This window comes from Temnothorax curvispinosus, unplaced genomic scaffold (assembly GCF_003070985.1).
Source record: "Temnothorax curvispinosus isolate PA1 unplaced genomic scaffold, ASM307098v1 QBEX01008587.1, whole genome shotgun sequence".
NCBI lineage: Eukaryota > Metazoa > Arthropoda > Insecta > Hymenoptera > Formicidae > Temnothorax > Temnothorax curvispinosus.
In genome coordinates, this window is record NW_020218367.1 from 173596 (window position 1) to 186507 (window position 12912).

At 32.7% G+C, this 12912-nt stretch overlaps 2 protein-coding genes across 5 annotated transcripts; both read left to right on the forward strand.

Annotated features, from left to right (window-relative positions):
* The first annotated feature begins 516 nt into the window (after window positions 1-516).
* Window positions 517-7724, forward strand: LOC112457998 (alsin). Of its 3 annotated transcripts, none has more exons than XM_025021366.1 (15): window positions 517-608; window positions 708-1159; window positions 1516-2838; window positions 2921-3490; window positions 3577-3946; window positions 4051-4252; window positions 4340-4520; window positions 4737-4903; window positions 5018-5127; window positions 5206-5417; window positions 5554-6108; window positions 6192-6368; window positions 6525-6693; window positions 6787-6969; window positions 7054-7724. In XM_025021366.1, the coding sequence occupies exons 2-15, from the start codon at window positions 819-821 to the stop codon at window positions 7099-7101; spliced, it is 4608 nt and encodes a 1535-aa protein (XP_024877134.1). In that variant the 5' UTR covers window positions 517-608; window positions 708-818; the 3' UTR covers window positions 7102-7724. The 3 variants fall into 3 exon arrangements, with proteins under 3 accessions (XP_024877134.1, XP_024877132.1, XP_024877135.1); XM_025021367.1 differs by having other exon boundaries at window positions 551-618; XM_025021364.1 differs by having other exon boundaries at window positions 543-1159.
* Window positions 7725-9605: 1881 nt separating this feature from the next.
* LOC112457995 (CD2 antigen cytoplasmic tail-binding protein 2 homolog) lies at window positions 9606-11914 on the forward strand. 2 transcript variants are annotated; one of them, XM_025021359.1, is made up of 7 exons: window positions 9606-9935; window positions 10124-10300; window positions 10437-10600; window positions 10814-10991; window positions 11060-11247; window positions 11315-11426; window positions 11518-11914. In XM_025021359.1, exons 2-7 carry the CDS (start codon window positions 10165-10167, stop codon window positions 11751-11753), a joined length of 1014 nt encoding a protein of 337 aa, XP_024877127.1. In that variant the 5' UTR covers window positions 9606-9935; window positions 10124-10164; the 3' UTR covers window positions 11754-11914. The 2 variants fall into 2 exon arrangements, with proteins under 2 accessions (XP_024877127.1, XP_024877126.1); XM_025021358.1 differs by having other exon boundaries at window positions 9609-9935; window positions 10434-10600.
* The last annotated feature ends 998 nt before the right edge of the window (window positions 11915-12912 follow it).

A 12912-nucleotide genomic window follows, 5' to 3' on the forward strand; every position in this document is an offset into this window, starting at 1 on the left:
TGTATGGCTGCGTTCGGGGAGCGCGCTATTTGCTTATTCTATCCTTTTTCTACACTTGATGAGCGATAAAGATAGAATGGGTGCGTTCAGCCGATACTCCGCTAGCCTAGCAATCGTGAGCAGTCGCTCGTTTTCGCTCGTTTTCGCTCGTTTCCTCTCCTTTGACCCAATGGATTAAAAAGAGAGGAAACAAGCGCTCGCTTCTGTCCAGCCAAATTTTTCCGTAGCAAATGGTAGCAAAGCGCTCGCTGCTTACGTGCGCTAGGCTAGCGGAGTATCGGCTGAACGCACCCAATGATGCAATAGCGCTAATAGCGCGCTCCCTGAACGCAGCCTATAAACTTTCTTCATTTCGAATGACACAGAGATATAATTGGCTGCTGGAAAGAAAAAGGGAGAAGACGGAAAGTACAAAAAAATTCATCCACAAAAAAAAACAATAAACACGTTAATTCTAAAGTCTCATATAAACCGGTCTTAAAGGGGCGAAAAAAAACGACATGCAGTCCTGGCACGAAAGTTTCCTCCCATCCCGTGTACTGTCACGTCCAACAGCTGATATCGGTACTGGTACAGTACCTGCCCCTGCCTGACCCTGCCTGCCGGATGTTAGTCACAGTAAAAAGATCATACGTTCAATCATGCCGCCCTACAAATCGCCCGCGGTACGTTCACGGAAGTGTTTAACGGGGGAAACGTTATTACAGATAATATGACGAAAGAGTGGCGTCAGTCGCTGGCAGTTAAACAGAGGTTCGTAGAGCGACTACCGCATAGGTTATGCGAGCCACCTTATCTGTCAGGCCACGTACAGTGAGATGGATAGGCACATGTATCTATGGAGGGGCGCCGACAAATTGTCCTACGCGTTCGGCGACAAGCCGAACGGCGTCATATGCAAGCTCGTCACCGTCAGGGATCACGTTTTCGCCGCGACCACGACCAACAACCTCTACCACGGGGAGGTGTCGCTCCGCGAGGACGCATGTCCCGCGCTCCTTTTCAAACGGGCCCAGTTCGACGTCGTCGACCTGGCGTCCAATTCCGAGCACCTGTTCGTCGTCAACACCAGCGGGCATGTTTTGAAAGTAAATCCTCAAGACATGAGTGTTGTAGATTCGATCGTTCTCAAGGAGGAAGTAAAATATTGTAGCCACGGGTACGTACGTCGAATATGTTTTTCCACAATTAAAATTTGTATAAACCCATTCTTATATTTCGACTGCTGTCTTATCTCCTTTTTTATTCTTTGCAAAGATTATTTATTTCTTTTTTTATTATTTAATTTTGCCTTATTTATAATAGGTATATGCAAAATTTATTTTTATATGTTACTCTATTAAATATATAAAACGTACAAGATATTTTTATATATCTACTATTATTTATCATAGATACATATATAAGACTTACTTATTCTTAAAGCTGTTTGAGTATTTTAATATGTTATGTTTATTATCAGTAAGTATCAGTAAAATATCTGATTATAGAAAAGACGTTCTGTTTTATTTGCAGATACAAAGAAGAAAATGAGATAGTAAAGGTGAAATTTATAGCGGTTAGCGATCAAGCAACATTATTCGTTACGGACAATGGGCAGTTATGGGCTAGCGGCAATCAACCGCAGATAGACATAAGTAGTACCGAACCAAAGAAAGTTAAATTTTTTGAAGGGAGGACCGTGTCTGAGATTGCTTGTGGTTCTAATTTTAATGTGGCCGCTGTGAGAAAAAGCACTAAACTTATGAAAGATGAAACGGATAGTGAAAACGAGTTAGAGGAGGAGATCTTTGTTAATTCCTGTCCACAATGTCTTAATAACGTTATGTTAAGTCCTGGAAGTGTAACATCGTCAGACACGTGTCTCACTGGCCTTCACGCGCAGCAGTTTAGCGAAGATCGTTCGACAAATTCCATCAGTGCTCTGTCCACTGCCAGTAAAGAGCACATCCCTCTGCCAGAAATGGAGAAAAAGGAACAACCGTCTGACGTCGTTGAAAATGGCGAGGAATGTCTGAATAATTTAACAGATTCCGACAAAGACGAGAAGAGAAATGTTATATTTATAAACACGGAGACTGCTCGTCAATTTCTAACCAGGCAACTATCTTGGGTTTCGTCTTATGGAAGCGCCAAGGAAGACATACCCATGGAAAGTGTCGATCGGTCAACAAGACTGATAAAGCAAAATGTCTCGAATATGGCGAACTTAGTTTACGAAGGAGTTAAAAATGTAGGAGGTAAAGTTGTAACTTTATCTAGACATATGAGCGGTAGTTCTGATATTAATGAATCTAAAGCTGATAGCAACGAAAACTTAGAAGAGCATGGAGATACTTACATAAAGCCTACTGCAACCAGTTTGGCACTGAGCTTACGTTGCGAAGAATTTCCTTGGTCATCGAGCACTGGCTCTTCTGAACACGAGTTATCCCAACATGGCTTGAATGAAAGGATCAATACGTTATCCCGTACCGGCAGCAACATATTGGCAACGGAACTCTGGACGTGGGGTGATGTACAGTACGGGCAATTGGGAACGGGAGATATTATTAAACGACCAAGGCCGGTACAAGTAACGAAACTTTGTCACACTGGTATCAGAAAGATATCTTGCGGTGCCTTCCACGTACTTGCTTTAACACTGGACGGCAGAGTATTTGCGTGGGGACGAAACAATTTTAAGCAGGTCGCTTTGCACACCACGGTAGATCAAAGCGCTCCTCAGTTGTTCACCACAAAATTATCTTCCAATGAGAGAGCTATCGATATGGCAGCTGGCAATTTCCATAGTTTAGTAATGATGCATCATGGTTTATATTTTATGGGACAATCGAGGTAACTAATTGAAATAGAAATCGCCTTTCTTGATTAATGATTTTATTTCTATTTACTTATAAATTACATTACGATTTTTCAGCAAAGTTGGCGATATGTTTCAACTTGACATACAAACCAAGGATGAATCAAATAGTCCGAGAGAGATTTTCAGTTCTGGGCAATACAGTTGTTGTTCTGTGATAAACGAACCGGCAATAAACGTGTCAGAAGATTTGATAAACGATCAGATTTTCCTGGAAGAAATGTTGACTGTCTATCAGAATCTCATCAAGCCGTTTCAAAAGAAAAGCGGTGTGACCCATGAAGCCAATGTATATGAAACACTATGCCGTTGTTATGCAGAGTTGATGCACCTTAGCGTTTTAAATGTCATAAGTCTGTGGGATTATTTTAATCATATTGGAGAAGCGTATGAAGTCACAATTGTTGCCAATATAGAGGAATTTACTACAGTATATAAATACTATTTGAATGCTATTTGCGATGTTATATCTCTCGGTGGTTTTATGCATATTGCAAAACTCATTGAAGTGCCACAAGTAGTATCAAATTTATTTGTACATAATTTAAAAAGTAGTGATGTAAAGAAACATAGCAATGAAATTGTTATAACAATGGCATTACAGCATCCTTTATGTAAATTAAACAGGTAGGTTTATATGCAAGTTTATATTTATTATGTCATAATATAACACTAAATTTGAATAGGGTAATATATATATATTTTTATTATAGATACAAGAATATGATTCATAGTTTAATAAGAAGTAATGGCACAAAGATGGGTGTTGAGCGATTACAAGAAGCTCTTATAAAATGGGAGCAAGTACACGATGAACAAGATAAACGTCAAAAAGAGGCGGAAGCTACGAAATTATTTTGGGAAAATTCTGGGAAGCTAGGAGAATCACTGAGATCTCCCAATAGAAGGCTCATTCGAGAATCAAGAGCACACCCGCTATCGATACTTAATTCTGGTAGATTTTCATCGCATTGGTTTGTTTTACTAACGGATATTTTCATACATGTTACTGGGAATACACATACAATCCATCCGCTTCGAACGTTATGGGTAGAACTTCTACCCGACTCCGAAAATGTGCAGGTATGCAAAATTAATAACTTAATCTATTATATTATATTTTATAATAATGAAAACTGATATAATAGCATAAATGTATCTATAAATAAATTTATAATATTTTTTAGAATGCTATATCGGTTGTCACACCAGAGGATAATTTCGTATTATACACTCCTACTCCTTCCGAGCGAAATGAATGGTTGCATGCCCTGCAAAATACTATAAAATGCAGTTTGCAAAGAGTGATCGGAAATGTGCCTCCATTAGCACGCTCAAGCTCATTTACTTTCACAAAACATAATGTTTTTAAGGATGCAAAATATACTGGTTTGTAGAATTGTATTAAAATATATTTTACTGAGAAGCGTTATGTATAAAAAAATATTTGCACTAAGTTATGTCACAACTTTATAGGACGATGGTTGAACGGTAAACCACATGGTTCTGGAAAATTGGAATGGTCAGATGGTCGTACATATGTAGGCCAATTTCATAAAGGTGCTATTCATGGTACTGGAAAAATGGAAATTCCGATGCAAGGTGTATATGAAGGCCAGTGGAAAGATGGTCAGCAAAATGGATATGGAACGATGAAGTGAGATTTATTTCTTCCATAAAAATATATTCTATAAAATGTATTCATGTTATTATTAGAATTTATTAAAAATAATAAATTTTTTTATATCTAGAATTTATTAAAAATAATGAACATGAAACAATCAATGGGTGTACTTGCATGGAAATTTGTTTCTATAGCATCCTCAACTTACAAATTATTTACAGAAAATTAATATATAAGAATATCTTTTAGGTACATTAATGGAGATTTTTATGAAGGATACTTTAAAGATGGATTACCTCATGGCCATGGTGTCAAAAAAGAAGGCCACTTTATGGCGTCAATTGCATCTGTTTACATTGGAGAATGGGCTGCTGGCGTTAAACAAGGTTACGGAATAATGGACGATATAATGACAGGTAAAATATATATAAAATATATACATTTATTACGTTAAAAGTAAACTACAAATAAAAAATTCTAGAAATAAAATATAACAGTAATTTTATATAATTTTTGGTTAATGGTTATAGGTGAAAAATATCTTGGGTCATGGAGCAATGGCATGAAACACGGTAATGGTTTGATCGTGACACTTGATGGCATTTATTATGAAGGTGTTTTTACGCAAGATGTTTTAACGGTGATTATACATTTAAATATTTTTTTTAATGAAATATTTTTTAAGATAGATTATTGATTTTGACATTATCCATTAAAGGGTCATGGAGTAATGGTATTTGAGGACGGCACTCATTATGAAGGTGAATTTAAGTCTGCTGGAATATTTTGTGGAAAAGGTACATTAACATTTCGAAGTGGTGATAGATTAGAAGGCAACATGAATGGTGCATGGAATGAAGGTGTCAAAGTTATTGCCACACTGCACATGAATAAAGCTAGTGGAACTGCGCAACTTAATTCAAAACCAGCGTGAGTATCATTTGTATTATTACAATATTAAATGTTAATATTGTATAAAAATTGCTCTATTAAAGTAACAAATAGCAAATTAACTATTAGTTAACTAATAACAATAGTTTTATATTATTCTCATTACTCTTGTTAGGTCTTTTGGAAAACTATGCGTATCTCCAGATCAAAAGTGGAAAGCGATATTTAAGCAGTGCCATCAACAACTTGGTGTATCTGAACCAGTCACCAAAAATTCTAGTTACAATGAAAAATCTGTAGAAACGCAAAAAGTATGGCAAAATGTTGCTAGTATAATAACAAAATCTCATCAAAAAACGTTGCAACGAAAAAAACTGTCTGCTAATATTTCAAATGCAAAAGAAAAAAATAGCGAAACTATCGATCAGCTGGATAAGATACCAGGTTTTGGACGAGATAAACTCACTAATCAGACTTACAATGAAGTTCATAAGTATTTAGTGAAAGCTTTCGAAAGCCCACATCATCCATTGGGCGCTCTTTTGACAGAAGTAGCTGCAGTATATACAGCTACTTATGGTGGAGTAAGAGTACACCCGTTATTACTCAGCCATGCAGTGTCAGAACTTCACAGTATTACAACAAGAATATATGAGATTGTGCTTCTTTTATTCCCAGCTCTACCACGTTGTGGCAAAGAATATGTCCTTGAAACTGATGGTGAAGAAGAGTACGTATTATGAAATCTATAAAAATTATATCTACGATTTTTAAATCAGTAACGCATTCTGATTTAAAAATATTTATTTTTAGGCAAGTCATAAGCGCTGCCGCGATACTTCATCCAATATTACTGCCACGTGTACATTCAGCACTTTTTGTATTATACGCCTTACATAATAAAAAGGAAGATGATGCATATTGGGAAAGATTGATGAAATGGAATAAGCAGCCTGACATAACTCTGATGGCCTTCCTTGAAATTGATCAGTAAGTAGCAAATTTATATATAAATAAGTAAATTTACAGCAATAGAAAAAAATTACTCTTTATGTAGAGATATTCTTTTTCATTATAATATTGTAATTATTATATTTGTATATTTAACTATTATAAAATTTTTTACATTTTCTTACAAAATTGCAGGAAATTCTGGAAAACTACGAATGTAATGAGCATTTCAGACAATTCATTACCATTCCAGCACGAACCATATTTCAGTGAGGCTATAGAAACTTTACAGCAACTTAAAACAACTTTTTCGCCTTTAGAAAAACTGTTAGTGGTCAGAAATACATTCGAACAAATGACACAAGTAAGAATAGACAATAATGTTTGTATTGCTACTTATATAAGCGCATCCAAATACATTATTTATATTAATGCATTTTTCTACGTTTAACAATAGGCAGTACAAAAACAACTAGGATCTACGTATTTATGGACGATGGACGAACTATTTCCAGTGTTTAGTTTTGTTGTAGTGCGTTCTAGTGTGTTACAATTAGGAAGTGAAATACATTTTATTGAGGACTTCATGGAACCATACTTACAAAATGGAGAACTTGGCATTATGTTCACTACTCTTAAGGTCAGATATGATTATAACAGATAAAATAGAAAATAAGAACTGTTTAATAATTTAATTTAATAAAATTAATTAATTTTATTATAGGCATGTTATTACCAGATATTACAAGAAAAAACAAACATGGGCGATTAAAAGTTATTTTCCCACAAATGGGAACATAACAATTTATGGTACAATGAAATGATCAATATATATATATATATATGAATAAGACATATATAGGCGAGGATAAGATTGCACTCGTAAAACACACAACAAGATAAAAATAGATATATGAAAAGTATGTATTTGTATTATAATAAAAAAAGTGATAATTTGCATTTAGGATACATAATGTAGGCTTTAGTAGCCTGATTATGTAAAGCCAAAATCAGACGCGAAATGGCATAACATATCAGTTCACTTTGTCATTATAAAATGTATATAAGTTTACTATTAAAAGATAATTATCATTAGTTAATTCAATGTTCTACAAACAACGCTTGCATAAACATAAAAACTGAATTTCAGTACTTCCAGTTATTTGTTACCTAAGGATACATGCATTTAAAAGCTATAGAAATGCATAGCTCAATATTGTGATAAGAAAAAAGTTATCTTTATTTATATATTGTGCATTATATCTTTTTTACATTACAATGTTAGCTCATATAAATGCTTAGAAAGCTATTTAAAATTTACATATGATTGCTTATCATTATTAACTTCCTAATTTGTAAATATATCACTTTTAATAGAGATTCTCTTTTATACAATTTGCAACATGCATATTCATTTTAATATTGCTTTACGGTTTTATTTAATATAATTAAGAAATGAATATATACCATATAATTAAAAAATGATATATACCATAATACTATAACTATTGTAATACAAATGAATACAAATGAAAAAGAGAGGAAATAATCCTCGTTCACAAACTCAACAAATTGTTTCTATTATAATTCATATAAAGAGTATATTTCTACTCTGTAATTTGCAAGAATATGTACTAGATATCTGTTAACAAATTTCATATATAATCCATTGAAATATATCTATGTATTGTATTGTAAGAGACATAATAGTACATATATATTTAAATTAATTAATAATATATAATTAATACATATTTATTAATTAAAATTTAAATTATAGATATGTAAAAGATATTTACAATAATTTTAAGAACTTGTTTTAGTTATTTTAAACTATTTCAGAACGCGCGTAGTATGTCACAATTATGTCATATTAAAAAAGTTAAATTTACAGTTTTACTTATAAATATTATTTAACTGTGCTGTTATGTTTCACAAATTGTCTCTTACTTTACTTTTGTTATATTTATATGTGATATTAGTTAAACAAAACATTTCCTAATAACTAGCATGTACCTGAAACATATTTTTTATATTAATCCAAAAGAGCTCGCTTATCACTCGATATGTACATTTATCATAAATTCGTAATTTTATCTATTTTTATCAAAGAATCACACACAATACAATTGTTTTTTTAATTACAAAAGACAGAAAATGATTATAAAATATTTCATCAAGCTTTTATTAATGTAGATTATAATACACCTACTTCTCTTTCCAAGATTAATCGTGTGGGCTCTATCGGATTAATATATCACAAATGTACAATAATTATTTCCAATGCGCTGTACACATTTTGTAATACATTTGTCGAAGTCAAAATTAAGAAATCAAATTGTTAGCATCAAATAACATAAGAGATCAAATATCACATTCTCGTTTGAACGCGCATTCAGTTAAAATATGGATTAAAGACTATTGTATTAGTCACAGTTTGTAGAAGAAATTACATTCCAATGTGTAGTATTCCAAATATCTAAAAGTTGTACACGGAAATAGATATTTATTTACATAATAATATTCGAAGAAAATGTATAAGTAATAAAACATTAGTCTTGTATACTATATTGATATTGCTTGCAAGGAAGGTTATTGAATCGATATATTGGAGATATATACTTTTTATCATAAAAGCGGGAGCGTGAAGCGATTAGTTTACCATCAAAAGCCCATCAAATTAGGGAGAAGTTTGTAACAGAATGATAGGTATATTAAATGAGTCGCATTTTCTAAATGATGTAACATGTATGGAGGAACTATTGGCGATTATTTTGTATTACTAAAAACAGTACACTATTTAAAAAAATGCTATTATTGATAGTAATTTGTACTATTATAAATAAAAAGGGGGTCACGCATATATAAAACGGCATATAAAATGTATGCATCGTTAATGTGCGTATCAATTTAGATAATTATATTATACCTCCGATTTACTTTTGTACTGTCTTTTTTCGGCAATATGAAAGTCTTCGAGTAGTATAAAATATATTATAAGTTTTTAAACAATTTTGACAACGTTTCATTGTTTGTAATGTGAAATAAGAATAGATTATCACTATTATCAGACTTGATACACAATCGACCGATTATGTTAATGTTAACAATTGTTTATTCATCGTCATTGTAAACAAATAAAATGTTCAAATACATGAAAATACATGTTTTTTTTCTATCATTAAAAAAAAAAGACTACTCCACTCTTGTGAGCTTTAAATTTTAAATTCTCATGCCTTCAGCACATGCGCGGTCACGTGGGAATCGTGAAGTGGCGGGCGAACGTAGAGAAAAAACAATCGTGAGTAGGGATAGAATGGGCAAAATGAAAGTCCGATTGTTGCCCCGAGTGATACACTTTTAACTCATGATAAATGTCAAAAGTGTCATAATTAAAATAAGTAATAAAACGTTTATAAACGAGCTTTCTGGTGTGCGAAGTCCTTGGAACGGACGGAATAACGGACGTTTGGAATTTACGTCGCAAGTAGACATAACCTGTAAACTGATGTAAACTAACCCCCTTAAAACTTGGACACCTATTGAAATTTGTGCACAGGAATTTTCTGTACAGCGAGACACGTCGCTTCGCTGCTTCTGGGAAACGTATGTAATATTTAAGCATTGTATAGATATTTTAAAAACATCTTTGTATCTTGGAATATGTGACAATTGTTATATCTTGGAATATATGATTGGAATATATGTTGTATCTTAGATCTTAAAATATGTGACAATTACTTGATTTATGTCGCAAATAAAACTTCTAATGACGCATATTTTTATTAATGCAGATTTTTGTCGTTGGTAAAAAGTTCACTCATATACAGAAACCATGTCTAAACGCAAGTTTGATGAAATGGAAGATATATCTAATAAGCAACCGCTTAAGAACTCGCTGGACTCTGATGAAGATGATGACGAAGTAAATGAGGATACCTATAACATTATGAATGAAGATGAACTTGAAGGTATCTAGATTTGGATGTGTAACGTTATGCAGATAAATCAGTATGTTTATCGTTATCATTTTTATTGTTGTCAAATTCTTATTTTGTACAGTATTTGATATAATTACTGAATAGCTTAATTATGTTTGTATAGCAGGTACAGAAGATGGACCCTCGGCACCAGAAACAAACGTAGGTTTTACGGCATTTAATATGAAAGAGGAACTGGAAGAAGGTCACTTTGATAAAGATGGTCATTACCTTTGGAAAAAAGAGAAACAGATAAGGGACAATTGGTTGGACAATATTGACTGGGTCCAGGTCAGTAAAATAAGTGAATATAACGTAAAATTTGTTCCTGAGAATTAACTGATCCATATATGTAAAAAATATGTAGAATTCTCCCTTTGTAGAAATTTTGTACTTCCAAGGACTATGTTATACTCCAAACTTGTAAAATAAAATATTCACCATGTTTTTTTATTACGTAATAAATTCCGAATGTTTAAAAAATATTGCTATTTATTTTTCTAGATCAAACCTGGTTCTACTAATGTGAAAAAGAGTACCAAGTCGAGCGAAAGTCCTGGTTTGGGAGATAGCGATAGTGACGATGAAGGAGATATTATGTTCGATCCTATTCCGTTGTATAAACAAATTTTAGAGTACCTTAAACCCGGTGAAACCGTTTCCAAAACGTTATGCAGACTTGGTAAACACAATTACTAATAGAGCATGTATTGAAATTATCGCAAGTAAATACCGGTTGTCCCAATTCAGGTAAAGGGAAAAAGAAATTGACCACAGCTGAAAGATGGAAAAAGAAAAAGGAATCTAAAACGCAGGGAGAAGAAGAAGATCCAAATTCTGTTAGCATAACAAAGTTAACAGAACTGGCAAATGAATTATTAACACGCACTGGTAATATGGACATATATCAAGAAAGTTACGAACAAATAAAAAAGAAGGTAAAAAACTATATAATATTTATACATGGTATATATTATCTTTGTTATAAGAAATTATATTTCGTAGATTGAACAAGCAGATAAACATGCACACCCTTCGAAACAAGAAGCAGAGCTAGATATGTATGCTGATGATTTTGATGAAAAGGAAAAGGCGAAATTGGACGACGGCGATAGTGGTATGCGTTACTATTGTTACTTTTTTCTCTTGCATATAAATTTTTGTTATATATTGAGTATGTGTACATTATGCATATATACATACCGTAGGAAAAACAGCGGAAGCAAGCAATGCGAAAGAAACTACGTCTCTGGAGGAAAACGTAACGTGGGATCTGAAATGGTCGCAAGATGAAGATGCAGAAGTACACGGGCCTCATACTAGTCAGCAAATGCATGCCTGGGCAAAAGAGGGATATTTCAAAAAGGGTGCCTGGGTTAGAAGAACCGGACAGCAGAATCAATTTTATAGTGCTGCTAGAGTAGACTTTGAACTTTATCTGTGACACTTCTATCCGATACATATAAAAATGTGAAAATAAACGGATATAAAAATTGTTATATCTGTATATTTGTCAAATCACGATACTTTTATGAAAGTTAAATATATTATACTCAATGTATGTAAAGTTTTTACACGAGAAAATAGATTGTTGAGCATTATGAAAACTGTGTATAAATTTAAAATATCACAGTATAAGAACGTGACATATAAATGTCTCAAATTATATTACGTGTCAACAATTTAATGTAATAAAATTGTAATTTTTTTTTGTTTTATACTTGCAGGGAGAGATCCAGAACTCTCCAAAGAAAGCAAAAATATTTCAGAGGTAAAGAGGTTGTAAGAAATTTTATAACTGATAAATATTTATGTAATTTAGAATTGTAGACAAACATTAATTCCCAATTTATAAATAATTTACTCTTATTAAGCTAATTATGATTAATCTTGTATATAAGTACAATAAGATATTAAAAAGTTCTGTGTTTATATGCTATAAAATTATAAATTGATTTAGAAATGATCATTATTTCGTAATTTTATAAAAGTTTAATTTGGAAGTACACTATAGCAGTATTCAGATAATTTCATTTATTCATCAAATGCGATGTCTAAAATAATGTTTAACCATCAATCGTTATTTTTTGCGTGCAAAGGACGCTTACGTTGTCACACGTGCATTTTGATGGGTTATTAAAAACCATCTGTTACTTAAATCAAGACGGAACTAAGCTCATACTTCAGAGACTTCTTGCGCATTCCTACGGGAGTGGGGTTGCTGAAATTTATGGTCCGCGGAGCGTGGTATTTTTAAATAGAATTTTATATCCCTAAAATAAATCTATTTGTATCGTACGTACGATATAGTCATACATCTTTATTTATTTAGTGAAGCAAAAATCTCTTTCCCTTGATTCTTATGTTTACTTTGTACGTTCCAGATGGGAAATGCTTTCTTAGGGCGAAAAGTAAAATATCTCACCAGAAAAAAAGTGTAAGATAAGACTTGGAAATATTCGTATTTATTTATTATGAAAAATAACTCACCCTTTTTTGTCATTATATATGTAGGCACATCTAATATATAGATGCTGCAATAGTTGCTCAATCTTGCATGGAGTTAAACGAAAGGGGGAAGTTACATACATCTTGACTAATAC